The sequence below is a fragment of the Talpa occidentalis genome, unplaced genomic scaffold, assembly GCF_014898055.3.
Source record: "Talpa occidentalis isolate TD23 unplaced genomic scaffold, MPIMG_talOcc4v2.1 talOcc4.3, whole genome shotgun sequence".
Classification (NCBI taxonomy): domain Eukaryota; kingdom Metazoa; phylum Chordata; class Mammalia; order Eulipotyphla; family Talpidae; genus Talpa; species Talpa occidentalis.
Genome location: NW_023603184.1, coordinates 92,553,755 through 92,580,970, shown reverse-complemented (window position 1 = coordinate 92,580,970; position 27,216 = coordinate 92,553,755). Strand labels below are relative to the sequence as shown.

General features: G+C 37.2%; 1 protein-coding gene across 1 annotated transcript in view; it reads left to right on the top strand.

Annotated features, from left to right (window-relative positions):
- LY75 (lymphocyte antigen 75) overlaps nucleotides 1-27,216 on the top strand; it is a 121,895-nt gene that overhangs the window by 89,399 nt on the left and 5,280 nt on the right. The window contains 4 exon segments of the mRNA XM_054699771.1: nucleotides 10,606-10,716; nucleotides 18,273-18,389; nucleotides 19,020-19,193; nucleotides 21,205-21,231. Coding sequence (XP_054555746.1) covers nucleotides 10,606-10,716; nucleotides 18,273-18,389; nucleotides 19,020-19,193; nucleotides 21,205-21,231 — 429 coding nt within the window.

Below are 27,216 nucleotides of genomic sequence, written 5' to 3'. Positions count from 1 at the left end.
CTATTGGGTTTTTGGAAAAACCATGCCATATTTTTGCATAGAAAAAATGTCATAACTTCTCCAATAACCCAATATATGGACATGGAATGTGTCGTATACATCTGGACACATGAAAGAAAAGGGAGGTCAGCTTCAAGATGGCATTTAGGCCTTGGGACAGAATGAGCCCCCTCAGCGGCGTGTGCAGAAGGGATCTAGGACATCAGATGAAATTGAATCCTCATTTGTAAGATCATCCTAAGACTTAATTATATTGAAGTGCATAACACTGTATTTGACTGTAGGTAGGTCAAAAGCAAAAATTTACAACTTGTAGCTCTTTACTATCAAAATAAAGTAATATACTGCAAGTGATATTCTCAAAAGGGTGATGGAAAGGAAAAGTGAGAATACTGTGAATGCTTTAATTTCTTTGGAAGAAAATTGCCTTGACAATGAAGAGGATTTGAATGAAAAGGAAACAGTAAACTGAATTCTGTGTTAATGTGAAACAATCTGGTATTTATTGCATCTAATTTGTATGGGGTCTATATATGGGATTTATGGCTTAATGCATAAATCAATAATGATCATTAATATATTCTCTCCTCCCATGTCAAACCTTTCCTGATTCTAGGCTCTGGTTACGGAGGAATAGCTATCACAATTGCTGTGCTCAGTATCTTAGCTCTCTTCGGTGGACTGATTTGGTTCCTTGTCCAAAGGAATCGTTTGCACTGGACAGTCTTCTCTTCAGTTCGATATGAACAAGGAGTAAATGAAGATGAGATTATGCTTCCCAATTTGAATGACTAAATTCTCCTAAAAGTCTGCTAAGTTGCACTAATATGTTAGGAAAAATGAGCCATTTCAAATTTGCCCAGTGTCAGTATTTACTCTGATCCAACATAGAAATCTTAGGTACTTTTTCAGTTGTTTAGTTGCTATGATGGTATCCACAATTGATTGCCCACAAAATGCCATGTTTATAACTCTACTTAATAGAGTGGAGAGGAACTGAAAGTAGAATTGAACTCCCAATTTTTTATAGGATGATACATTTAATGTGCATTTTTTTCCTATAAGAATGTGCCTGATATTTAGGACAGGTATGTTTTAGTGACTTTTTAACACAACTTCTTAGAAAATTTAAATTGGCATATTGGCGGTAACTCAAGGTAAAAACACATGTAAACAATAGTAACATTGTTTTAAAATAGACATTTATACCACTAGGGGAAATTATTAAATAATAAAACATGCTTATTTATTACACAGCAAAATGATGCCTCTTAGCAAGCTGCTTCTTATACTGTTTCAAAGATATTTCATACCAATATTACTTAAATACAAATGTTTTCTTCTGTTATAATTAATCATAAACCAACGGTTTTTAAAGATTTCATGTTTAACATTTTCTGAAATGTGAGAACATTGGTTTTAAATTGATTAGAGATTGTATAGCAGTGTTTTTGTCCTCTCATATGTGCAAATACGATTGCTTTCATTTTAAAGGGAATTAATTGAGGATAAGAGTATTTTTGAAAATTTTGCAATTTATGTATTTTACATAACACGTCAATTTTTGACTAAGAAATGTTCATTCCTTTGTTGTCTATTTATATGAGCTAAAGAGAACAGGTCTCTGTCGGAAAAATTATACCTCTTGCATTTATAAAAATGAAACTTTTACAATGAAACTGTAAACCTTGTGAATACTACCAAAATATGTAATATTATAAATGATTAAGGAAACACTGTTTTGTGATGACCAGTTCAAAATTTACCACCTGAAATATAATCTTAATAATAGCTTCCACTGGACATGGTGAATGTTTTATTCAGTGTTTAACTTATATTTATATTTTAGAATTTTTAAATAAAACCCATGGATTTATTTTGTAAAGTTTAGAGTGTTTATATATGATGAAGTTGTAAATAATTTTTCTAAAGGTATAGTACAGTTATCCTAAAATGCTTTTTATTGAATTTGTTAGGTTAATTTTCTTACCTTATGATCTGTACATTTTGAGTTGTTAAGACTTTGATGCAAAAAATACACCTATATATAGTACTGGCACCATAATAAAGTTTTATTTTGTTTTTTAAGCAAAGTATTATTGATCCTTGTTGAAAAAAAATTCTAGATTGGACTTTATATAATAAAAATATCTAGCAATATTGTAAAGTGATTCATGCTTAAGTGTTTGTGTACATTTTTTAAAACATAAATACAACATTCCTACATCTTTGGAAGCTTGATTTCAGTCTATTTTCAGATTCTCCTGACTCAGCATGTTTTTTAACTACTAGATTAACAGTCCAACTATAGTCCACTTACTTCTAATTCCTTGTGTGCCTCTCAGGAGCATGGCACTCCCCAACTTCTAAGTCAGTCATTCAAATATCAAGTTCCAAACTCATATTTCCAACTCCCACTGCACAATCTATATGAAAGTCCTTCTCAACAGGACCAGAACTTCCCATACTTTTCCCCATCCCTTTCTCTGCCTGTTCCAGAAGCCACAAAAGAACTGATGACGGCCCCTTCTAGTCTTCTCTTACTAACCCAACCTTAACATGTGGAAAAAGTGATGTCTCAAAACTGGGTAACTAAAAAAATAAGCAAATAGACCTAGTGTTCAGGTGTAGGGGGTAGAGGACAAATACAGAAGTGATACCAATGATCACCCTTTTTTTCTCCCCCTTATACCCACAAACAGCAAGTTCTCCATCACCCTATAGCAAGATATATTCATTATCTGGGAATTTTCCCCTGCAAATGGCTGCTATAGTGTTGTAAACCCCACTTCTGACACCCCTTACACCCCTCCTTTTGCCCCCTCCTCCCACTGCCAAGTTTATGAGGAAATCAGAGATTCAGATTGTTTTACGTTCTTTTAACCTTAAATACCTCTTGGAGAGGTTTATTTGTCATCTGTATATCTTCTATGGTGAAGTGTCTGTTCAGATCCTTTGCGCATTTTAAAACTGAGTTGTGTGTTTTTATTGTTTAGTTTTCAGACTTGATTTGAAAGCACTCTGACTAATGAGATGAACCTCTGTCAGGACCTAAACAGCCTTGCTTGATCCTGGTCTGTGCACTCTGCTGTCTGATTCCAGAGGCCCTCAAAAGTCATGTTACAGTTGCATAGTTTATACACATATTATGGCAAGTACAGAGTTAAATAACAGAAGTGTACTGTCTCTGGAGGCTAGCGATCAAGGGGTCAGTAGGGCTCCTTCCAAGGCCTGTGCAAGCACAGTTTATGGGAACTGGTGACAGAAGAGTTGCCTGAGGAGCACAGTACACCGGGAGGATCTTTTGAAAAGGTTTCTGGCTAATCCAAAGAAGAGACCTGGCAGACACAACCTTAATCCAGGAATCGAAGTTACCACCAGTGATGTGATACGTTGACATTGTGTCTCTTCTGGTCAGGACACATCACTTCTGTAGTACTCTTAGTGAAAAAAACCACCATAAGCCCAATACTGTTCTTCCAATGCCCCGTAGGAGGTAACATCAGCAGGAAACTGAAGAACATTCTACAAAACGAGTGGCCAGTATCGTGTCAAGATGAGAAAGCCCATGAGCAGGAGCTGCCCCACATTAAAGGAGGCGAAGGAGACATGACATCTCAAAGCTACTTATGATCCTGGATTGGCTCCTAGGACAAGAAAAGAAAATCACAGGGACAAGAGCATCCCGGTGACAGATGGCTGCAGATCAGTTAATAGTATTCTACTGATGTTAACTTCCTGGCTTCGATCGTTATACTGGAGTTGGACACGGTGTTCACACTTAGAGAAAATTGCTAAAGGGTTACAGTTCAAATGAAAAGTTTTAAAATTGCGAAGAGACCTTCGGGAAGGCAGCGCGTCAGCCTCTGGGGCGTGATCGCTGCAGCCGGGGTCAGCGAGGGGTTGGTCCCCTCGGCTCCCGCCCCCCAACTTTCCCCTTTTCTCCTCCTCCCCTCTCCAACCTCGGGGGCCTGCTCGGTGGGAGGGGTCGGTGTCCGCTCGGCTCATACGGGAAGCGCCTTCCGGGCCCGCAGGCGCTCAGCGCCCCAGCCAGCCGTCATGCCCGCGGCCGCGCTGCCCGCTGCTCTGCTGCCTCTCGTGGGCCTCGCCGCCGCTGTCCTCGCGGGTAAGCTGCCCCCCTCCTGCGCCTCCTCCTCGGCCTGGGAGCCGGGAATCGTGGCGGCTGCCTTCGCCTGCAGTTTCTTCCGAGAGCGCGCTGGAGGGGCTGCATCCTGACCAGGCATCCCGCCCTCACCTGCGCGCCCTCCCTGTGCGCCTTCGGGGACCCTAGAATCTGAGATCTCCCCTCCTCCCGGCTCTGCAGAGTCCAGGAGAGCGCCCCGGGCTAGGGAGGTCGCTGAGGATCCGAGAGCGCCCGCCCTCCTCCACGGTGTCAGCATCCTCTGCTAAGGTTCCCCCTGCGCGAAAGGGGACCCCCAAATGGGGGCTCATTGACAGGAGAGTAGAGAGCTTAGCGTCCTACGACGAGCATAGTTTCAAGACCACTTGGGGCTGAAATAAGAAGCGGGGAAGTTGGCTGCGGAGATTTCCCTAGCTAGAGTGCCGCCGGGGTGCAGGGTGGGGGTGGGAGGAAGCAGGCCCTCTTGCTTGCGACGTTGTTTGTCCAGTGGGTTGGCGTTCAAGTTGTCGAAACAGGAAAACAGTTCAGCCAAATAACCCCTAGATCGAAGTGGGTCGTGAGCAGGCAAAGCTTGGATTCCACTTAAACCGCAGGATTTTAAAATCTTTAAGCCTAGTCTGCTGTTGTGCAAGAGACATCTGAAAAATCACGCGTGATTAGTCAGTCGTTTCCAAAATGACTCTTAAAAACAGACATTTCTATTGACTGTGTTTTGTTTTGTTTTGAAAAAAAAATTTACATGCAACTATGTCAGCAATGTTGATGAGGAGCTCTGGAGAAAGATTCCATCCAAAAAGACTATTGATTAAACAAATTCGGGAATTAAAAAGCAAAATAAACAAGAACTAAGTTAATATTCCTGTTAGTCTGAATAACATGATTGTGCAAGAGTTTGGTTTTCTTTTCCCCTAAATTTAATGCCATTTTGTAAATTCCTGCTCAAAGCCTGCTGACCGGCAGGACTATTTCAAAGGACAAATATTTTAAGGGAGCTCAGTGCTGGAGGCAGCAGCAGAATAAGCAGTTTAGAATTTACCAACCGGACTGTCCCTTCCTGAATGTGTGTGTGGACCAACATTTATGACCAGTCATGCCTTCTCCTGCCTGTGGAGGAGCAGACACCAGATCTGCCCATTTTCACTCTGCTGGGACTAAGCACATTAGTTTAGTCCAAGACAAGGCTGGACTAGAGATTCTGCCAAGGCTGGACTGTCCTCAGCACACCCTCAATACACTTGCCAGTAACAGCTAAACCTCTGCATTCCCATTTAACCCACCCTTTTGTTATCATGCCTTCATCCATTAGGCTTGTCAAAATACACTTTCTTGTCTGGTTAAAAAAAAAGTTTCTAGATGTCGTATATTTCTTCTTCAGAGAAATTGTTTTTATTAGTAATAGCAGACAAGCTATCTTTGGAAGCATTTGTTCTTTTCCTTTTTATAGGTTCACTATGGATAAATAGGCTTTTTAAGAGCTTAAGAAGTGCATGTTGAATAAATTAATGCCATTAATTCACCAGGTTTTCTCCGTCAGGAGGCTTTAAGGATTACTTTAGAAAAAGTGTGAGCTTTGGAATTTGGTACAAACGGTCATGTTACCCAACTCATTAACTTCATAAAATGGAGGTTATACTCCATAGGGAAGTTATTACAGCCTTGGTAAAGATAAGTTTCTTTCCTTTCTTTTGTACAAAATAAAGGGTAATTATTACAACTAGAGAACATCATGTGTTACTTTCTGTGTGTTGGTTGTATATGGTTACTGAGCAGTTTCACATGCATATTGGTGATAAAGGGCTAAAAAATAACTGTATCTTTTTTTTTATTATCCTTCCGTAGCCAGGAATATTGGTTCCAGAAACTTCCAGGAATACCAAAATCTTTGGGTTCTAAAGTCCCTTATATGAAATGCTGTAGTATTTGTGTGTAATCTATGCACATCCTCCCATATACTTTAACTCATCTCTAGATTGCTTATTATATCCCATACAATGTAAATGCTATGTAAAGCTGTTTTGTTTGAGGGATAATGACTAGAAAAATTGTACATGTTCAGTAAAAACACAGCCACCTTAGGCCTACCTACGAAGTTCCTATGTATTTTTGATTTGCAATTGGTTGAGTCCTCAATGCTGAACCCATGAATATGGAGAGCTGACTATAGTTTACAAATCTCCTATCCAGACAAGATAGGAATCATTTTTGACTTACAACTAAATCAAAACAGACCTTTTCAAGGTTATCATAGAATTAACTGAATGGCAGGATCTTAACAGAAAAAGTTCTTCTGGTATTACGTAATATAAATTGAATGTTGGAATGAAAACCACTGTTATTCTTCTCTATTATTTTGGATTTTATTAATGTAACTGATTTTCTATTATTCTGATTTATTTTCTGGAAAATTACAATGACCAGAACATTCTTTGAATTCCTGAGTAAGATTCCATGCATCCCTTTAAAAAAAGTTCTTCTGTGATGGTGCTTTTTTTTACACACAGATGATCAGTATATGTTTATTGGGTCAGTGATTTCCCATGGGTGGTGTGAGATCAGTGGATATAAACATGTCCAGGGCAAATCCTCATTCTCTGGTCTTCACAAGGATCAGAATCTAGGTTACTAATTTTGAGTTGCCGTAGGCCTAGGTGTGGTGTCCATGCCTTCCTCCCTGACATCATCTCTTCCCAGCCTGCGGTTCACTGTTTGTCCATGCTGACCTGCTGAGAACTTAAGCCCTGGACAGTTCTTCTACCCAGACTACCCTTCTCTTCCCTGGTCTTCAGGTGGCTACATCTATCCACATTTACTGAGATTTCTCCTCAGATCTGCCAGCTCTAAACATCCCACATTCTTTATCACATCCCTGTGTTTTAAAGTATTAAAGCACTTAATACTTCTGAAAGTATCTGGCTTATTCCTTTGTCTTCTTGCTTGTCCCCTTACCAGAAAAAAAAAAAACCCATAACAATGGAAACTTCATTGCATTTGATTTTTTTGTTCTGTATCTCTACACTTTATTCGAATTTATAATAAAAGGTCAAAAATTTCGATGAATGATTTTAAAAGTAGGGGGATAATTGAATTGCAGTTTCTTTCTAATTATTTTACCTCTGCCATGAACTCATCTCATAATTGAATTCAAAGCATTAAATCATCTAAATCTATTGATGTTACTTTTTCTGTCCCTTGTAGATGGCACAATTATGTTTCAGGGGAAATAATTTCAGGTATATTTTGGTCAATTTTGAAATGTTAATAACTGTTTATTTTTATTCTGATGAAAAAGTGAAATTACAATTAGGTATTATTTCAGTACTTCTTTGATTGTTGAGAAGCTTTTAAAATATGCAGAAAGCTAGTTTTACAAGATTATTATCCATTTTTTAAATGCTGCATATCAAGTAGTTCATTCCTTTTATGGGTTTTTTTAGATGTTGAGGGCAATTCTGAGAAAATGTACCAGCAATGCCCAGTGAGGAAAGTACAGAGTAGCAATTGCACCCCACTTGATGAATTAATATGGCAGCTCTTTGAGAAGGAATTTGAGAAGGTGAGAGGAAGGTGTGCTGGAAGCTAGTGGGGAAGGGTAATGTGGAGAGGAGTTGGAGTGTCAGAGGGGGTGAATTTTTGTGCTTCTGGAGAGATCTTGAAGGCGGGTGTTTCAGCTCCGCTCTCCTTCCCCCATACAAACTGAACAGTAGAGCACTCTTCTTTTGTCTGCCATGGTTGCCCTTGTGGAAGGAAGTGACTGCAACTTTTATCTCAATAGGGGAGGCAAAGGTCTTCATGACAAAGGGAAAAAATACAGTCTTTGCCTTTCCTTTGTTAACATTCACAACAAGTATGTCTAAAGGATCACTTCCTCTTCTTCTATGCCTGTCGGTTCAAAAAAAGAAATTATAAGGGAACAGAGAGTTCTGTTAGAACTGACTAGTAATGTGAAATATTTGCGTGAACACACCATTTTATTTCTTTATCACATGGTAAATTTAGGCAGAAGGTCTATATGGAAACTATTGGACTAATGTTATATGTAAGTTTTTAAATTCTCACCTAAATTGCATCGTAAATAAGTAGAATTACAAGATCCATAGGAATCATTTACCAACAAGCTATCTTTCAGGACTGCTATGAAGAAGTAAGAAAAATGGAAAGAAAAAAAAAAACAACGCTTTACAGAGAATTCAGTGGGCAGGTTATTTGCTTTTGTTTTTTGAGCAAAGTAGATTTATTGGAATATAATTTTAGAGAGAATATTACACAATCTGTCATTGAAAGGTTATGGAGGTAGTGGAGGGCAAGTTTTTATTAATGCACAGATAATTCCATTTGAAGAAGACTTAGTTTAGCCTTCATCTCATGAAATGCTTGAAGTTCAACAAATGGAGACATAGCAAATCTCCCTTTGAGCACTATTCCTCTCAAAGTAAAATGATATCTCGTAAGTAGTGTTTAAAGCTTATTTGTAAAAAACAGACTCTGACCAGTAGCATGAGAAATGTTCAACATGAATGGAGCTAGAAAGGATGAAGTGGTAGCTTCTGAAACAAAGAAAATCTTCTTCAGGGAAATTTAAAATGCTATTTCAGTGAATACATGAATGATAAGAAAGTATAACAGCCTTGTTGCTAATATGGAGACAGTTTTAGTGCCTGGGTAGATCCAAGTCACAACATTCCCTTAAGCAAAAATGTAATTCAGAGCAAGTTCCTAACTCTTCAATACTATGAAGGCTAAGAGAGTTTTGGAAACTGCAGAAGAAATATTTGAAGCTACAGAGTTTTGTTAATGAGGTTTAAGGAAAGAATATGTTTCCATAACATAAAAGTGGAAGGTAAAACAGCAAGTGCTGATGGGTACACTTAGCAACTTAGCCAGAAGGGTCTGATCATTGATGAAGGTAGTGACACTTAAAACAACCGATTTTCAGTATAGACAGAAGAGCCTTCTATTGGAAGAAGGTGCCATTTAGTACTTTCTTAGAGAGATCAATGCCTAGCTTCAAAGTTTCAAAGGATAGCCGGCAATCTTCTTAGGGGCCAGTGGAACTGGTGGTTGACTCTAAGTTGAAACTAATATATATTTACCATTCTGAAAAGTTTAGAGAACATAAGTTTAGAAAACATAACTCTAACCATGCACTATTAACGGAATCAAAAAAAAAGCTTGGAAAACCGCATATCTGTTTGCAACATGGCTTATTGGATATTTTAAGTCTACTATTGAGAGTTACTGCTTAGAAAAAGAAATTCTTTCAAAATATTACTGTTCATTAACAATGCATTTGGTCACCTAAAGCTCTGATGGACATTTACAAGGAGATGAATGCTACTTTCATGCCCGCAGCCTATAGATCAAGGAGTTATTTGACCTTCAAGTCTTATTATTTAAAGAAACACATTTTATAAGACTGTAACTGCCATAGACAGTGATTCCTCTTATGGATTTAGGCAAAGTAACTTGAAATGATGAAAAGATTCACCATTCTAGGTGCCATTAAAAACACTTGTGATTCATGGAAGGAGGTCAAAATATCAACATGAACAGAAGTTCAGAAAAAACTTCAGTAGAGGAAGTAACTGCAGATGTGGTGGAAATAGCAAGAGGACTAGAATTAGAAATGGAGATTTAAGGTGTTACTGGATTGTCATAATCCCGTGATAAATCTCATAATGAAGTGTTGCTTCTGATGTATGTGAAAGGAAACTATTTTCTTGTGATGGAATGCACTCCAGGTGAAGATGCTGGGAATGTTGTTGTAATGACAACAAAGGATTTAGAATATTTTATAACTTAATAAAGCAACAGCAGGGTTTGAGAGGATTGACTCTCATTTTGAAATAAGTTCTTCTTGTGGGTGAAATGCTATCAAACAGCATCACATGGTACAGAGTAATCGTTTGTGAAAGGAAGAGTCAATTTATGTGGCAAACTTCATTGTTGTCTTATTTTAAGAAATTGCCACAGCCACCCACCCTTCAGCAACCACCGCCCATCCTGATCAGTCAGCAGCTATCAACATAAAGGCAAGATCATCATTAAAAGATTACAACTTGTAAAAGGCCGAGATGATGGTTAGTATTTTTTAGCAATGAAGTATTTTTAAATTAAGATGTGTACATGGGTTTTTAAAGACATGATGCTATTGCACATTTAATGAACTACAGGGTTGTGTAAACATAACTATTTTATATGCATTGGGAAGACAAAACAATGCACATGACTTGCTTTCTTGTGATATTTGCTTTATTGCAGTGTCTAGAACTGAATCCAAATCTCTTCAAGGTATATCTGTAGTTAGTTTCTTATTTTAAAAAAGACGGAGAGCCTTGTCACTAATTAACAAGGAAAACTGGCATACTATTTTTAATGTGAAAATTTTATATATGATGTCCTTATCTTCAAGAAATCATGAGATTCTCATTCCCGTTATTTAATAGTGTTTCTCACTTTCTGCATAGACTGTCCTTCATCCACCTGGATTCAGTTTCAAGACAGTTGTTACCTTTTTCTTCAAGAATCCATCAAAGTAGAAAGCATAGAGGATGTCAGAAGTCAGTGCACGACCATTGGTAAGGAGAGGACCCTTTTTTTTTGTTTGCTTGTTTTAACAAATCAGTAAATAGTGTTCACTAATGTCTTTAAAAATGATTTTGTGATAACTCAATTTTACCTGGTTCTTATAGGGGATAACTTTTATTTTATTCTACAGCACACACACTACAGGCAGTGGAATTGGGTAAACATTTAGCCCTTAAGTTGGCAGACAGACAATACTGTCGAAACCAGAGTGATAGAATCTTAGCAACAGCAATGTCTTTAACGTGTGTATTCTGTGCTTAAGCACATCGTATACTTTACCTGGCCCATCATAACAAAACTAGCAGGTGGGTTATTATTAGACTCCTCTTATCTAAATAAGAAATTAAGTTCAGTTATTTGTTTAAGGTCACACAGGTGAGACCTTGGGTGACAGTCAGGATTCTAACCAGGATCTGTGTGATTTAGGGACTAGAGTTTTAATCACTTTGCTGTTCTGCTCCAAAAGTGCTATTTTAGGTATGCAGGGTAGGCAGAAATCAGATTTTACAAGCTGGAACTGAGACTGTGGTAAAGAATGGTTTTGTTCAAGAAAAATGAGAAATAGGCTATTTCTAAAGGATATGCTCAATGTTCTATGGGAAATACATTTATAACTGCACATGGTGAAATATTTTAAATAAAAATTTCATATTTAAAGGATATGCTTAAGTGCTTTTGATCTATTTAGGTGTTTAAAACAAAGTGCATCTTTGTTATTAAGCCTCTAGTTGTTATGTGTCAGCTCAAACTAAAACTATGAGGTTTTTAAGCTAGCAGCTTTTTTCCACTGAAATCAGTGATCTTGATGTGAGAGTTCTTGATTCTGTAAAGGTGCTTTTACTACTGTGTGAGATCTAAAAATCTCTTGACTATTTCATGATAGACATATTCAAATCTTAGGTAAAGTGCACTTTACTTAAAAATCATGCTTTCTGACAACTTACCAATATGAATGTTGGCAGAATATAAAGTTGTCATATAGATACTTTAATTAAAATCATATTCCTTTATTCTAGGAAAAATTAATGTAAGCATAGAAATTTTAAATCTTAATTAGTGCCATAGAGTACCAGTAGATATTTATTGTTTCCCTTTTAAAAACTCTTTTTTTGTTGTTTTTTTGTTTATAGAGGCATGTTTTATTTATTTATTTGTTTGTTTGTTTGTTTTGTTTATACATGCACTGGGTATAGTCAGAAGCGCGGGAGGGTGAGAGAATTCATCAGAGCCAGAGCGGGGAGCAGAGCAGGCAGAAGGACCGAAGTACACTGCTGAGGGGAGCAGCGGGCGGCAGGAGAGGTCTGCGCGCCATGTGGGACCCTCCTCAGGTGGCCGGGGAGCAGTCGGGGATCGAACCGGTGCCGCAGAGGCTGCGGGCAGCTTCGCAACCCAGCGCTCAACCGCTGCGCCACCGGGGAGGCCCTTAAAAACTCTTATCAACTGCCAAATAGTGTGAAACATTATTACATCAAGGAAATGTAATAATAGGAGTTTTACTGACCTTACAAGATTTTTTAAAATGGGGTTTCCCCTACAACTATTTTTTATCTCTTAAAAAGAAAAAAAACATTTAGGTGGCCTCCCTGATGGCCTAGGGGTTAAGTCTCAGTGCTGTCACCACTGTGGCCTGAGTTCCAACCCTGGCCAGGGAGCTAACACACATATGGCGCAGCAGAACTTGCCTGTCTTGCCCAAAGCTCCCCTCAGCAGTGTATTTCAGTAGATCTGCCTGCTCTACTCCCCACTCTGTCTCTGGGAATCCTCTCACCCTCTGCATCTCTGGCCTACACCCTCATTCTTTTACACAAAAATAAAATCTTTTTAAAAAAATTTTTTTTAAGTTCCTTTAAAAAAACCACTTAGGTATACTTAGATATAAACACAGATTTCAATAACAGAATTTACATTTGAAGCTGAGAACCAAGAAAACACATGTTCCTATAATCTTAATAGCTTGTGTGAACCACAAGGTCAAAGTTCATTGTCCTGCTTTATCTTGAGCAGTGAATTGTTTACTATATAGAAGCATAATTAATACTTGCTGACTGACTTCCTCTACAACTCAGCTATAGTTGTATTTGCAATTTTTCCTTACCAACAAAGCAAAAAAAAATTGAAAATGCCCAGCAATTTTATGGCCTGATATTTATAAATTGATTTTTTTAAAAATTGTAGCCTGATTTTTCATTGTTTGTTTCACAGTCCATTACTGTTCAAGCAGATTAGTCATTTAGGAATTTTTAATTTTGTACACAAATGTTCTTGTAAAATTTGTCCCATGTCTAAAGAAAAATTCCCTATTGGTATTGGGTAAAACAAAGGGATTCCCAGGGTCCCCAAACTCTTAAGGGGAAAAAAATCCATGTTGCCGGTTCTAAGGGAATGTGTCCCACCGCAGGACTAGCAAAGTAATCATAAAAGTGTGCTCAGATTTTTGAGAGAGAGAGAGAGAGAGAATAGAAGTAGTGAAGAGAAGGATTTCAAAATAGTTTCCTGATCCAACTCTAAAATTGCCTGTCTCCTCATGGGCAAAGGCAAAACGGGCAGGGCCCAGAGCTGAGCGGGCAAGGTCCAAGAGCAAAGTTGCCAGGAGGAGCCCAAGGCACACATCAACAGCAAGACCAGGCAGGGCCCAACTATTGGGAGAGGAAGGACCCAAAGTTCAAAATGTTCCATCCAAGCTGGAAGAGCTACCAGCTTGGGGAAAGTGACAGTGGCCAATTTCTCTGAAGAGAGAACTGGATCCAATGTGCTAAAGCTGTGAAGAGCAAAAACCAGGAGCAGCCTCTGCCTGCCAGTCATCTGTTTCTTTCCCTGTTCCCCACACTCCTCACCTCACCCTTCTTCCGTCCCAGCAGTACCCCATCCAGAAGTTGTTTCATTGCACTCGGGGAGTTGTAGTGACATGTCTGAGGTTAGGAGATGGAACTGAGTCTATAGCATCCCCCCACGCTATTTGCCAGTCAGCGCTGACCCCAGCTGCTGACCCCAGCCTGCCTGCTGACCCCAGCCTGCCTGCTCTAACATTTTCTACCAGTTAGATCAGTTTTTGTCTTTTATTTTTGTTACTGATTTGATTTTTTTAATTTCTGATAACCTCACCCCTTATTTGATAATCCTGTACATTTGCTTTCACTCTGGAAATGCCCATTGCATCGATGAATCAAAAAATTTGTTGAATCAGTGTTTCTGGAGAGGGAAGACTTTGGTTTAGAACAGTAGATGAACATCAATTCAGTGTTTCCTATGTAAGAAGAAGAAAAAGCATAAGGAACACTAAGATATTTACATTTGGATTTATAAAATGTTCACAGCCATATAAAATCCTACCTTCAATCTATGATTGTTACGGATATCAAAAATAAGTGACTTGTTATCTGCTGCAGAGAGCTGTGCTGAGAAATACACCCAGTGCTTCATGTTGATCTACCTGATGGTATTTCTCCTCATTTTTGGTGCTAGTATTCATTGGGAAAATAATTGTCAGGCTGATTTTTTTCTATTTTCAACATTTACCTTTAATTTACATACTATACTTATAATAGAAGAAATAGTTTCAGTCTTTCCTTTTCATGATCCAAGCTAAGTCACCAGCCATAAAAAGAATTAAAGACCCAAATTACATCTGAGCAGGTAATGTCATTGGTAATGCATTGTAAAAAAAAATGTGCTTCAGCACATGCATTCTTCAGGGATTTATGCTGTCATTTATTAGAGAAAATGAAAGTGTGTCTTATTTACCTGACATAGTAATTTAAGTTTAGACAGTATTTAATTAGATTACAATGTTAAAAGTCATTAAAGTTCCATTGGCTGCCACAAGGTAAAAAGAAAAAGAAAAACTCATCTCCGAACACTTAAACCTAAACTATAACCTAGTTAAATATCTTACTTGTGTCTTTTTTCTAGAAAGAGTGGCACTTTGGTCACATTTCACCATTAAGGACTAGGGTAAAACAGATTAAAACTTTGTATGACATTAAACAGACAGGAGGTGAGAGCAACTGGAATTGATAAGAAAATTATCAGGATTTTTTTTTTTTTTTAAATAGAACTGAGAGAGAACCTTGCTGAATTTTTACTTTGGACTAAAATATTGTTTTAAAAGTCAGTCTTAATTTTACTTGTAACAGTTGTTAAATAATGTATGATCATTATGAAAAACTTAGAAAAATATATATGCAAATATTTTAGCAATAAAACAATCCCCTAAATAGTACCATTCTAAAGGAAATGTAACGGCTTGTTAACATTTTGGTAAGTATCCTTCTAGACTTCCCTCCTCACCTATGCAAATGTGTTTTAATAAATCTTGCTTTTTCTTTTAATAAAAAGGGGTCATACAATAGAAACTTTTCTGTGATCTGTGTTTTCCCTTAAAAATGTCTTTCCAAGTGTAGGGGCAGGAAGACACAGCGCAGGTTTTCTGATCCAGCAGACCGGGCATAGAAGGAGTCCTAGAGAGTCCTCGGTGGCTTTTCAGGCTTTTATTGGGATTTACTGGGTACATGGCAGGTAGGGGTGCCTTCCCAGCCTCCCGGCCCCCAGCACATCTTCACTCTGGGCTCTCCGGCCTTCTCTCACTTTCTCTCCACTGTTCTCATGGCTCTGCTTCTCTCTCGGCTTCTGCTTCTCTCTCGGCTTCTGCTTCTCTCTCGCCTTCTGCTTCTCTCTCGGCTTCTGCTGACGTCCCCGCGATGCAGCCCCTAAAAGCCCAGCCTCAACCCAGGTGAATCCCATCCACCCATTCCCCACCCTACTCCAGGTGCCCGCCATCAGGCATGCATTCAGGACCACAAGGATCCATCATCTATCCTGATGGCGGGAGGGCAGAAAAGCCTGATACTTTTTACCTTACCCTACACCAAGGAAGTAAATTTAAAAAAAAAATGCTTATCTACTAATACCTATACCTTATTCTATGACATAGATATAGGCCATAATTGATTTAATTAAACCTCAGATATAGGTTATTAAAGTATTTCCAATTTTTCAGCATCATAAACATGTGCCCAGTTAAGGACAGAGCCAGTGACTATCTTACCCTAAATTGTTAAGGTCTGCTGAGTTTAGAATATGTATTTTTTTAAAGGACCTTTGATACATCTTGGCCAAATTATCTCTAAAACGGTAATCTTTGCTAATCTTTACTCCCAGTAACCACTTAACAGCTCCTATTTTTCTACACCCAACGCCAGCATGTGTTTAATCTTCAAGTTTGAAAGTCCTATTTACCACTCAAATTGCATTTCACACACATTTCTTGTGTTTTATTTCCCTTTGTGAGCATGAATTGCCTTTTTAACAATTTGAGACCAATTTTTGTCTTCTATTAAGATGTTTGCCTTTTTACTTTTTATTTATAATAGAGCTTTAGTCTTTTCAGTGTGATTTTCTTCTTTAATGTTTCTTGGGGAATTTTTGACCCTGCGGTAGTTTTTCTTTTCCTCTGTAGTTAAATTTATCATTTTTTACAAAAACCTTTTTTAAAAGATGTAAAAGTAATCACCAGAAATAAATTTTTCTAACCGTATCAGGTAATACCACAATAGGAACTTTCTCTTCTCCCTGTAAGTTAACATTTTATTATGAAAAATTATTTTAAATGGTATCATAAATGCATCAACCTATTACTTAAGGCTTCTGTAATTCTCAAGGTGTGGTACCTGGATCAGAAACTTCAACATCACATGGGAACTTAAGGATTTAAATTCTCAAGGTCCCATCTCATGCCCACTGAGTGTCTCTGGATGTGGTGCCCAACACTGTATTTTACAAGCCCTCCAGGTGAATCTGATGCACACTCAAGTTGAAGAGCCACTACCTGGACAACACTGTGCCGCTTTCGGGAGCCTTTGTTAAGTCAGGATGATTTTGGAAGAATGTAATTTAATAGTATGAAAGACTTCTTCCTCTTTTCTACATGTATTTGAATTAGTTGTAGTACAAGAAGTCTCAAAGGTAACTTTTAATATGTACACATATGTAGGGTACGTGAAAATGATATCAGGCTTTTCTGCCCTCCCGCCATTAGGATTGATGATGGAACCCTGCAGTCCTGAATGCATGCCTGATGGCGGGCACCTGGAGTAGGGTGTGGGCATATGTAGATGGGATTCACCTGGGCTAAGACTGGGCTTATAAGGGCGGCGTCATGGGGACGCCAGAAGAACGAACGAGAACCACGAGAGCAGCAGAGAACAAGGCCACCAGAGAATGCTGGGGAGCCCAGGTAGAGTGAAGATTTGTTGGGGGGTGGGAGGCCTGCCAGCCTCCTGGCCCCCCCCCCCAGCACTCCTGCCTGCTGTGTACCTGGTAAATCCCAATGAAAGCCTGCAAAAGCCACCGAGGGCTCCAGGACTCTCTCCTCCTTTACCCTGTCTGCTGGAATCACAGAAAACGTGCTCTGGCCCTTCCTGCCCCTCTCAACATATTTTACACAAGCTTATTTTCCCCTGGAATATTATAGGAACGTAGTTACTTCTAAATTACTAGCTTAATGTAGAGTCCTCTTCCTTAGGAATATTTTCATGTTATATCCTCATTTAGCTGAGTACAACTGAAAGCGCATTTTTCTTATTACTGCTGTTTATTTTCTCCCAAGGCACAAATGTGTCCTCCCCACCAGATCGCTGCTTGCTAAGTATAAACTTTCATGTCATCATTCATTCAATTGTTTTCACCTGTAAAAACATTCACTGTCATGAGAGAAACTAACTCCACTAATATTTGCTCAGAAGTGTTACCCAATTAAGACAGTGGAATGATTTTTTGATATGTGAGACAATCTTTGCTTGGGTTAAGAAACAAGCTTAAATGTCTCTTGGAAAATTGAAATTACCACTAATCTTTATAGGGTGCTATACACCTTTTGGATTGGAAGAACAAAAAAGTTATGGGAGACATAAAATACATTTGGTTGCTGCTCCTTACTCTTGATAGTTGGAAAAACCAACTATCCAATGAGAAAGCTCCTTTATCAGTCAGTTTCCTTAGCCAGGCCTTTGTAAAGATGACCACAGAGGAATATATAGAAGTCATAGGATTCGGGCAGCAGGCATGCAAAGGCTGCTAAATGAGGCTGGTCAGAGAGACTGTTGTTTTAACTCCACTGGCCTTGGCTGTGTTCATCCTTTTCAGCTCTCCTGGGTGTGGAGAACTCCTCCCTGCCCTTGTGAACTGAGGGCAGAAAGAACCCTGGTTACGAGAGGACGCAGAGTAGGAAAAGTAAAGTGAGAGCTACAGAAAGTGTATTTTACTGCTCAAACATCTTCATGATGTTGTATTTTCCTGTTTTGTTTTTTTTTTTTAAATAAATGAGATTACCAACTCCAGGTGAAAGAAGTAAGAAAATGATTCTATTCAATTGATCATTGGCATTTTACTATTCTCATGAGTAAATGTATCTTCAGAAATGTGCATAGTCTCAAGCTAAATTTAAAGAATGTGAAAGTGTAATATAATAATACATAATTTTTATATGCTTCATGTGATTTTCATTGACTCTGAGAACAAGCTGGCTTTTCTCTCCCTTAAATAATTTCAGGGGCAGACATGATAAGCATACATACTGAGCAAGAAAATGCTTTTATACTGGATACTTTGAAAAAACAATGGAAAGGCCCAGATGATATCCTACTAGGCATGTTTTTTGACACAGATGGTAAGTGATATTTACCTATTGGGACATTTTTTTTTAATGTTAGTAAAACTGATGACTTTAATTTTTTAAATTTTCTAGTTCAAGTTGATATTGCTGTGGTCTGAGGTGTTGTATTTTCAGTATGTACCTATGACTTGTACTGCAGCTTTCTTTCGATCAGCTCAGTGTATTTCACACATGAAAGTCAAAGTTGATTGTTTTTTCTGGATTAAAATGTGGTTATAGGCTAATTATTTTTATAATAGGGAGGCAATAAGATATGCATAGACTGAGCTATCAAATTTATATTGTGCAAATGTACATATTGTTACTGTAGAAAATAGAAAGTACATGAATATTTTCAAAATGAAACTACTAAGGTTACAGCATATATGTATGTTTGGTTTTTCTTAGCTATTTCCCTAGGAAAATGTTATTTTTTTTTCTTTACAAAAATGGAATCTTCAGAAATTTCCTGACCAGTATCTCTGATTTGTAACCAGGCTATATTTCTCCTTTGAATTTAACTCCTACAATCATAAGACAGACCTTAGTAACTTCCTGCTTTTAATCTTAGGCTGTTTTCTTTGACTTCTTTTAAACACATTCTCATATACTGTCATAATATTGAAAATATTCCTCAACTGACAGATTCAAGTTTCAAGTGGTTTGATAAGTCAAATATGACATTTGATAAGTGGACAGACCAAGAAGATGGTGAAGATCTAGTTGACACCTGTGCCTTTTTGCATACCGAGACAGGTGAATGGAAAAAAGGAAATTGTGAAGTTTCTTCTGTGGAAGGAACTCTCTGTAAAGCAACTAGTAAGTATGATTGAAATAAGACTGGTCTTAAAATAATTTTCTTTGAGATAAGTATGTCCCAATAAGTAGAGGGAGTAAGACTTCAGAATATATTAGGATGGTTTCCTCCTAATTTCAGAGTTTGGGCCAGATTATGTGAACCAAGAGGTCAAAATTCATTGTTCTTCATAGGAATTATTATAGCCTTCCTGTATGTGATTTGAACAGTGGAAGTGGTGAAGGATAATCATGTCTGATTCCAGAATTCTGTTAGTTTACAAAGAATTTGATTCTGTCCAAAACCTAACATCCTTTTTTTAAGCAAAGAAAAATTGTTTATAATTTATTCAGGATTAAAATGTTTTCACCTGATACATCAAAATGCCTTCTGATGACCAAAATTATCCCATTCCACATTTTGATGTTATTGTTAAATATTAGATAAAATTTTTTTCTCTTCTAACTTTTATAAAGAATTCCTTACTCATTAAAAACAAACTTTCAAACTGTGATTTTGGGATACTTGAAACATAACAAGTTTCCCCACTTTATATCCTCAGTTTTTCCCCCCTTCACATCAAACTGTAAACCAAAACCAAATGTCTGTCTCTATTCCTTTCTATACATCTCAAATTATATACTTTTTTTAAATTGACATAGTAGGGTTCTTGACTAAAATCAGTTTTACACTGATTATGTGATATTTGTCATAGTTTTGTGGTAGTAGCATTCAGCTTCCGATATTTATTTATTTGTTTTTTTTTTTTTTTTTTTTAGTATTGGTTCTTTTCATGCACTGTGCCTCAGGGCACCATTATATAGACCAATTTTAAATTAAACTATAACTTTCAAATATCAGAAGGAATGAGCAAGTGCATACTAATGATTGAAAGTCATAGTTGCATACATCACTTTTACCATGTTTGTTTTTTACAGACTCTCCAATCAAAATCTATTTTCTTTACCTCATCATCTTTTTCTTGAGTTTTCTCATTTTTCTACCAATCAAGCTAAAGCATTTGCGAGACCTGTTTTTTTTAAGTATTCAATGGACTTGTTATTTTATTATTATCAAAGCAAATCTTGAGAAATATAACAGATCACAGAGATTTACAATGTATTTAGATAGAAATAAAGATTCTAACATAGAGAAGTAACATTTCACAATAGAATACCATGGGTCAAAAAATGATGTAGAACACAGCAATACATGAGTAAAACTGGGGGAAAGAGGACACAGTTTGCATAATGGGAGAAAAGGAGGATTATCCCCTAAACTCTATTCGCTCTTAGCCAAAATTAGTTCTTTAGGGAGAATGGAAAATTTTTTATAAGAGTACACAATACATACTTTGTAGATATTTGGATTATGTTGAAGGTAGGGTATAATAATATAAGCATTGTTTCATTTTGAAGTATGGATATACAATTATCAATGAATCCTCTTTTCATCCTCATAAAATTCCATGTTAAGTAACTGCACAGATAACTTCACAAAAGACACAAGAATAAGCAGTAACGCTAGACCTATTTTTTTAAGCTAAGTTCATAACAGATAACACAAGCAGCCAAGCATTAGAAATATGGATAGTATTAAGCTATTAAAGGGTCCATTTTAAATTACTTTCAGTGTTTAAAAGCAATTTTAGGCCTCCCCGGTGGCGCAGCGGTTGAGCGCTGGGTTGCGAAGCTGCCCGCGGCCTCTGCGGCGCCGGTTCGATCCCTGGCTGCTCCCCGGCCACCGGAGGAGGGTCCCACATGGCGCGCAGACCCCTCCTGCAGCCCGCTGCTCCCCTCAGCAGTGTACTTCGGTCCTTCTGCCTGCTCTGCTCCCCGCTCTGGCTCTGGTGAATTCTCTCACCCTCCCGCGCTTCTGACTGTACCCAGTGCATGTATAAACAAAAAACAAAACAAAACAAACCAGCAAACAAATAAATAAAGCATGCCTCTATAAAAAAAAAAAAAATAAATAAAAGCAATTTTAGAATAAAGCATACTAAAATTTTTATTTTGATTTTCTTTTATATTTTAGTCCCATATGAAAAGAAATATTTATCAGGTAAGTAATGTTCTTGTCTTAAATTTTTTTCCCACAAGTGAAATTATATTGATACTAGTGTGTTAAAATACACCACAGATCCCCTTTTAAAAATTATACAGTGATGTAAACTATTTTATGGCAGATTTATGAGAAAGGTCTCTTGTCTTAGTTATGTTTTAAATACAACAGGGTATATATGAAATGAACATTTTTGACACTGAATCATTTTTTCTCATTGAATTGAGAAAATGACTGCATCTTTTGTTTTTTAAAAAAATCACCTCATAATTGTAATTCAATTCATGCAGCACATGTCTTAAGAGCTTATTAAATGTATATTTTCAAAAACAACAGGCAATATATTTAAATGGCTCAAAAAACAAAGGGGAGGGTGGAATCAGATAAAAAGGGTCAACTGCATATTGAAAGATGGACTTTTAATGGTGAACTTAATGTAGTATATACAGATCTTGATTTGGAATGATGCATGCCTGAAACTTATAATACAATGTTACTTCAGTAAAATATTTTAAAAAAGCTAAACTTCAAAAGGCAAACTCTTGCCTCCCATCCACTCTAACTACCTTTTCCCTTACCACATACCATTTCAGTTTCTGTTTTAACTTCTAGTGTTTCTTTTTGCCAGTATGAGCAGATATATATATACATATATATATATATAATTTATTTTGCCCTTTGTTCACTAGTATATCCTAAAGATCTCTGTATTATTACCAACAAATTGTTCTTCTTTCTGATAGCTGTATACTCTTCCATTATGTGGCTATATATATGTTAAACCAGCTGCAGAGCCCTACTGGATTGTTTCAAAATATTTGCTATGATAAACATGAACAATCCTGCAAAAAATTATAGATTGAATGAAATATAACTGCTGGATTGAAAATCAGTATGTAGGGCCTCCCCAGTGGTGCAGCGGTTGAGCGCTGGGTTGCAAAGCTGCCCGCAGCCTCTGCGGCACCGGTTCGATCCCCGGCTGCTCCCCGGCCACCTGAGGAGGGTCCCACATGGCGCGCAGACCTCTCCTGCCGCCCGCTGCTCCCCTCAGCAGTGTACTTCGGTCCTTCTGCCTGCTCTGCTCCCCGCTCTGACTCTGGTGAATTCTCTCACCCTCCCGCGCTTCTGACTGTACCCAGTGCATGTATAAACAAAACAAATAAATAAAACATGCCTCTAAAAAAAAAAATCAGTATGTAACTTTGATTTTGATACTGTATAAGAAGATATGCTACTTAGTATTCTCAGCATAGTAAATGAATGTCTATGAAATTCTAGATTTTTACCAATTGGATGGTATAGTTTTACTCTTTGTATTTTTGAGGTATCATTAACACAGGATAAAATGTGCAGCTTGATGGTTGTTTATGTATCAACTGTGTTAACTACCACTTAAATCAAGTCATCCAGGGCTTCCCTGGTGGTGTAGGGGTTAAGTGTCAGCCTTATCACTGCTGAGGCCTGAGTTGGCTCCCAGGCCAGGGAGATAACTCCTTGGTGCAGCAAACCTCACTCGCTGTTCCCCTCAGCATTGTACTTCAGTAGATCTGCCTGTTCTGCTCCCTACTCTGTCTCTGGTGAAACCTCTCACACCCTGCACCCCAGTTCTTATATGCATAAATAAATAAAAATAAATCTTTAAAAAAATCAAGTCATAGAATAACACCACAAAGTTCCCTCATGCCCTTCCCAATACACGTCCATCCCACCACTGTCCACCCCATAGGAAACTACAATTATGTCTCCTATTCCCATGAGTATTTGTTCTTGAACTTCACATAAAGTTAACTTTATTGGCTTCACTCAGAAAATTTGTCATCCACACTGTGTATATTTTTCTATAATTTCATAGTATTTTATAAATACACCACAGTTTGCCCATTCTCTTGTTTCTAGCTTGGAATTGATATGATATAGCTGCCTATGAACATTCTCATACCATTTTTTGAACCTATTTCAGTATATTCCAAATAGGGGAATTGCAGGGCCACAGGGCAGCTAACATTTAGCTCTATAAGAAATCATCAAATAACTTTTAAAGTTGAATCAGTTTACATTCCTGTTATAGTCTGAGTTCCATTCAGTCTTCATTCATCTCATGCTGCTACTGTGTCTAATTTTACTCAATCAGATAGGTGTGTGGTGATGTTACTGTACTTTTCTCAATATCCTGATGTTACACACACTACACGTTAGCCATTTGGATATTTGTGTGTGTGTGAAATATCTGTTCAAGTCTTTCGCCCTTTTTATTGGATTGCCTTTCTTATCGATTGGTAGGGTTTTTTTTTTTTTTTGTTTTTTAATCCTTAATACAAAGGTCAGGTATCTGATAAGTATTTTCTCTCAGTTTGGGGGGCTTACTATAACTATGATAGATGAGTAATGTTAACATCTTTAAAAAATCAAGCAAAACACTACCTCACACCATGAGGTTGATAATCAGAAAATAACATTTTTTTTTTAAATAATAAATTTTATTTTTATATTCCCCATACATTTGCAACCCCCCCATTCTGACCCCAATCCCTCCCCTCCCCCCCCCAAAAAAAGTGTCTCTGGTTCACAGTTTTTTGTTGATTTTGATTTTCACTTTCTTATAGTTATTCAAGAAAATAACAAATGTTAACAAGGTTTTTGAGAAGATGGAATCCTTGTGCATTATTGTCAGGAATGTAAAATGGCTGCAGCTACCATGGAAAGCAGTTTAGAAGCTCCTTAAAATTAAAAATTGAATTACCATACGACCCAGTAATTCAGAGTATACCCCAAGGAAGTGAAATCAGGTATCAAAGAGATATATTTATACCCAGACTCATTAGCAGCATTTTTCACAAAAATCAAAAGATGGAAGTATCCATTAACAAACAAATGAGCAAAAAATGTGGTGTATATGTGTAAATGTGGTGTATATGTAGATACATGTATCTACATATACACATTTTGCTCATTTATATATATACACAATGGATTATTATTCAGCCTTAAATTGCAACATTTAGAGAAACACAGGTGGGCCTGTGATGGGTCACAAAACCATGCCAGCAATAATTGAAAAATCCAGAAAAACATTTGGTCTTTAGTATTATCTACGTATTTATTAGGAAAAAAAATTTCATATATATGTGTAACTATTATATCCAGGTTTTTTCCCTGATGTTTGGCATTGAAGACACAGCAGTGACTGAAACAGAAAAAGCCTCTGCATTTGAGTATACATTTTAATAGGGTGACTATGTAAGATAGTGACATGCACTGTAGAAAGAGAGGGTGAATGAGAATCAGGAAGAAAGGGAAGTGTTGCTTGTTTTGAGTAGTGTGGGCAGGGAAGACCTCACTAAAGGAAGTGAAAAGATGTTTGAGAGTGTGTATTACAGAAAGGGATTAGGTTTAGTTTGACTTTAAGGAGTTAACAAAACTCATTTGAAGCAACCAGGAGACAAACTAAGAGCTAAGTGGTGTAGCAGTCTTGGCAGAGTTCCCTTTCATACAGGTGTAGGCTAGAAGAGCTTCTAAAGAAGAATGACATCAAAAGAAAGTGGCTGTGCTAGAAGCACATAGAATAAAATGCATACAGGAAGGGGACGTTAACCCAAACTAGGTTCAATATAAGGCTTACTGGAGATAATGCAAGTAGATACTAGTTAGAAAAAAGGGTCATCAAAGGGAGGATGGATCAGCATAAACCAGTGAATAGTTTTAAATTTATGTTCTGCTACTTAAGAAAATGACCTAAGCAAGTTATTTAAATCATTTCTTTAATAGTAAAAGGGGGTTATAAAAATATATTGTGTATATACATTCGGCACTTGAATTATCTTGCAATGCTAGTTTAAAATATAGTTTCTATCATTTTTAAAAGGTGGATTATGTACTTTGGGCATAACTAGAATATGAAGGTGACAGGAAGAATAATGACCAAGTAGGAAAAAGGTTAAAAAGAATATGTACACTTGATTAGTTTAGGAAAATCTACAGTTCCTAGTTTGGATGACTGCAGTAGCTATTGAGGTCATAACTTAGGGGAATTCAAGAGAAAATGGACACGGAATAAAGCAAGCACCAGCAGCACACACTTATCTATAGATAGGTTTTAGATTCAATTGGTTGAGCTCAACCAAGGGAAATTTCGAGTCTGAAAATAAACAATTTCAGGTGAGAATATCTCAAGGGTGGGTGGTTAAGACAGGTGCAGCAGATAAAATAATTGAAATATGTCTGTGTGTCTCTGCACTTAATATAGAGCATTGGTGACTTTGGTTTTAAGAGAGAGATTGTATGAGTTTGAGAAATGATGGGAAACAGCGTATGTTTCAGTATATATAGGTATGTTTACTTTAGGTTTCTTCAACTTCCTTCTATTAAAGAATTACCTTCTGTTTTGGCTTTCCTGAATTAGGATAGTTAAGACAATAGCAATTATTTACTCAGGAAAATAAGCAATGGATTTTCAATTAACGAGTAGGTAGATTTTCTAGTATAGATCTACTTCTCCAGATGCAAAACCTTTTTAATACACTGCTCATTCATTGCCTCAAGATTAGCTTTCTTCTATGCAAACAGGACACTTGCAGGAAGTAAAAATACAAGAGCAAATGTACTGATTGTGTCCCACCAAATGCTGGATGTTCTTTATTTTTTAAATTTTTACATAGAGCTGGGTTGTAGACCAGGGTGTGGGGAGATTCACCAGAGACAGAGCAGGGAGCAGAAGAGGCAGATTTGCTTAAATACACTGCTAAGAGACAGGAGAGGTCTGCTGCATCACATGTGGGTTAGCTCCCTGACCTGGAATTGAACTCAGGTTATAATGGTGATAGCAGTGAGACTTAACCCTTAGGCCACTATGGAGGCCCTGGATGCTATTTAGTTCTTAGGATACTAGATCTCTTAATTTACTGTTAAGATCTATATGCCTGTAAATTATTGTCTCAGCTATCATGCTTTTTCAGACTACTTTTTTTGTATTGAGCTGTGATCAGATAATTACTATTTAAGTAAATAATACTGATTATGAATCTATATTGTAAGTCATTAATAGATTGAATTAAAATCAGCATGTTCACATTGGTAAAATAGGACACTATACTGCAAATGGGCTTTATCAAGTTTCAAGTTTAATAAAACAATTAGCTATGAAAGAAATCCTTTCAAATGCAATTTATGGAATTCTTGGCATAACATTTTTTTATTTAAACATCTCTAAAAATGTCCCATGCCTTAACAAATTGTGATCACTACAAAATTTTATCTATTAATCCAAATTACGTGGCTGAGGCAATTTTCTCACTCCTCCCAACTGTTTTCTTTTGAAAATCCCGTCAATATTTAAAAAATACCAATGGCTATCCTTCACCTTGATGCCTTTTGGCCAGATTCTTGTTAAGTTTTAAATTATCCAGGTCTCACTATAATAAGCACCAGCTGAAATGAGTATTGAGTGTAATTTCTACAATGCAGAAATATTTCTGTAAAGATAAAACTATTCTGGGATTTTTTCCCATATCATTTTGGATCTTTTATTACAAAATACAAACACTCCCCCAAAAAAAATTTTCCTCCCAATTCCTAAAAACAAGTAATTTCCCTTGATTTACTGAACTAAATTCTTACAGAAGGGTTATAAACGTTTTGAAGAGCCAAGAACTACAAGATTGTACATAATTACTTCACGGACACACAAATGCAGTTCAAATAAATTTAAAAAATAAGGGAGACACTTATTGCCATTCTTGGTGTTTTTTTCAGTGAAACAAATCTTAAAATTTCCCAAAAGCCAAATGAACCATTTAGCCTCTAATGTAACAAATATCTAGAAGTAGATCTATATTTGAAGTCTTAGAAAAACCAAGGGAGAAAAATAGGACTGTGGTTTACCCTGAATGTTGTGGGTAATTTCCATTTTCGGGTCTTATAATATAGTGAACTGTAAGGTTTACTTGAAATTTTAAAATACAGCAATGGTACAGGCTAAGAAATATAAAT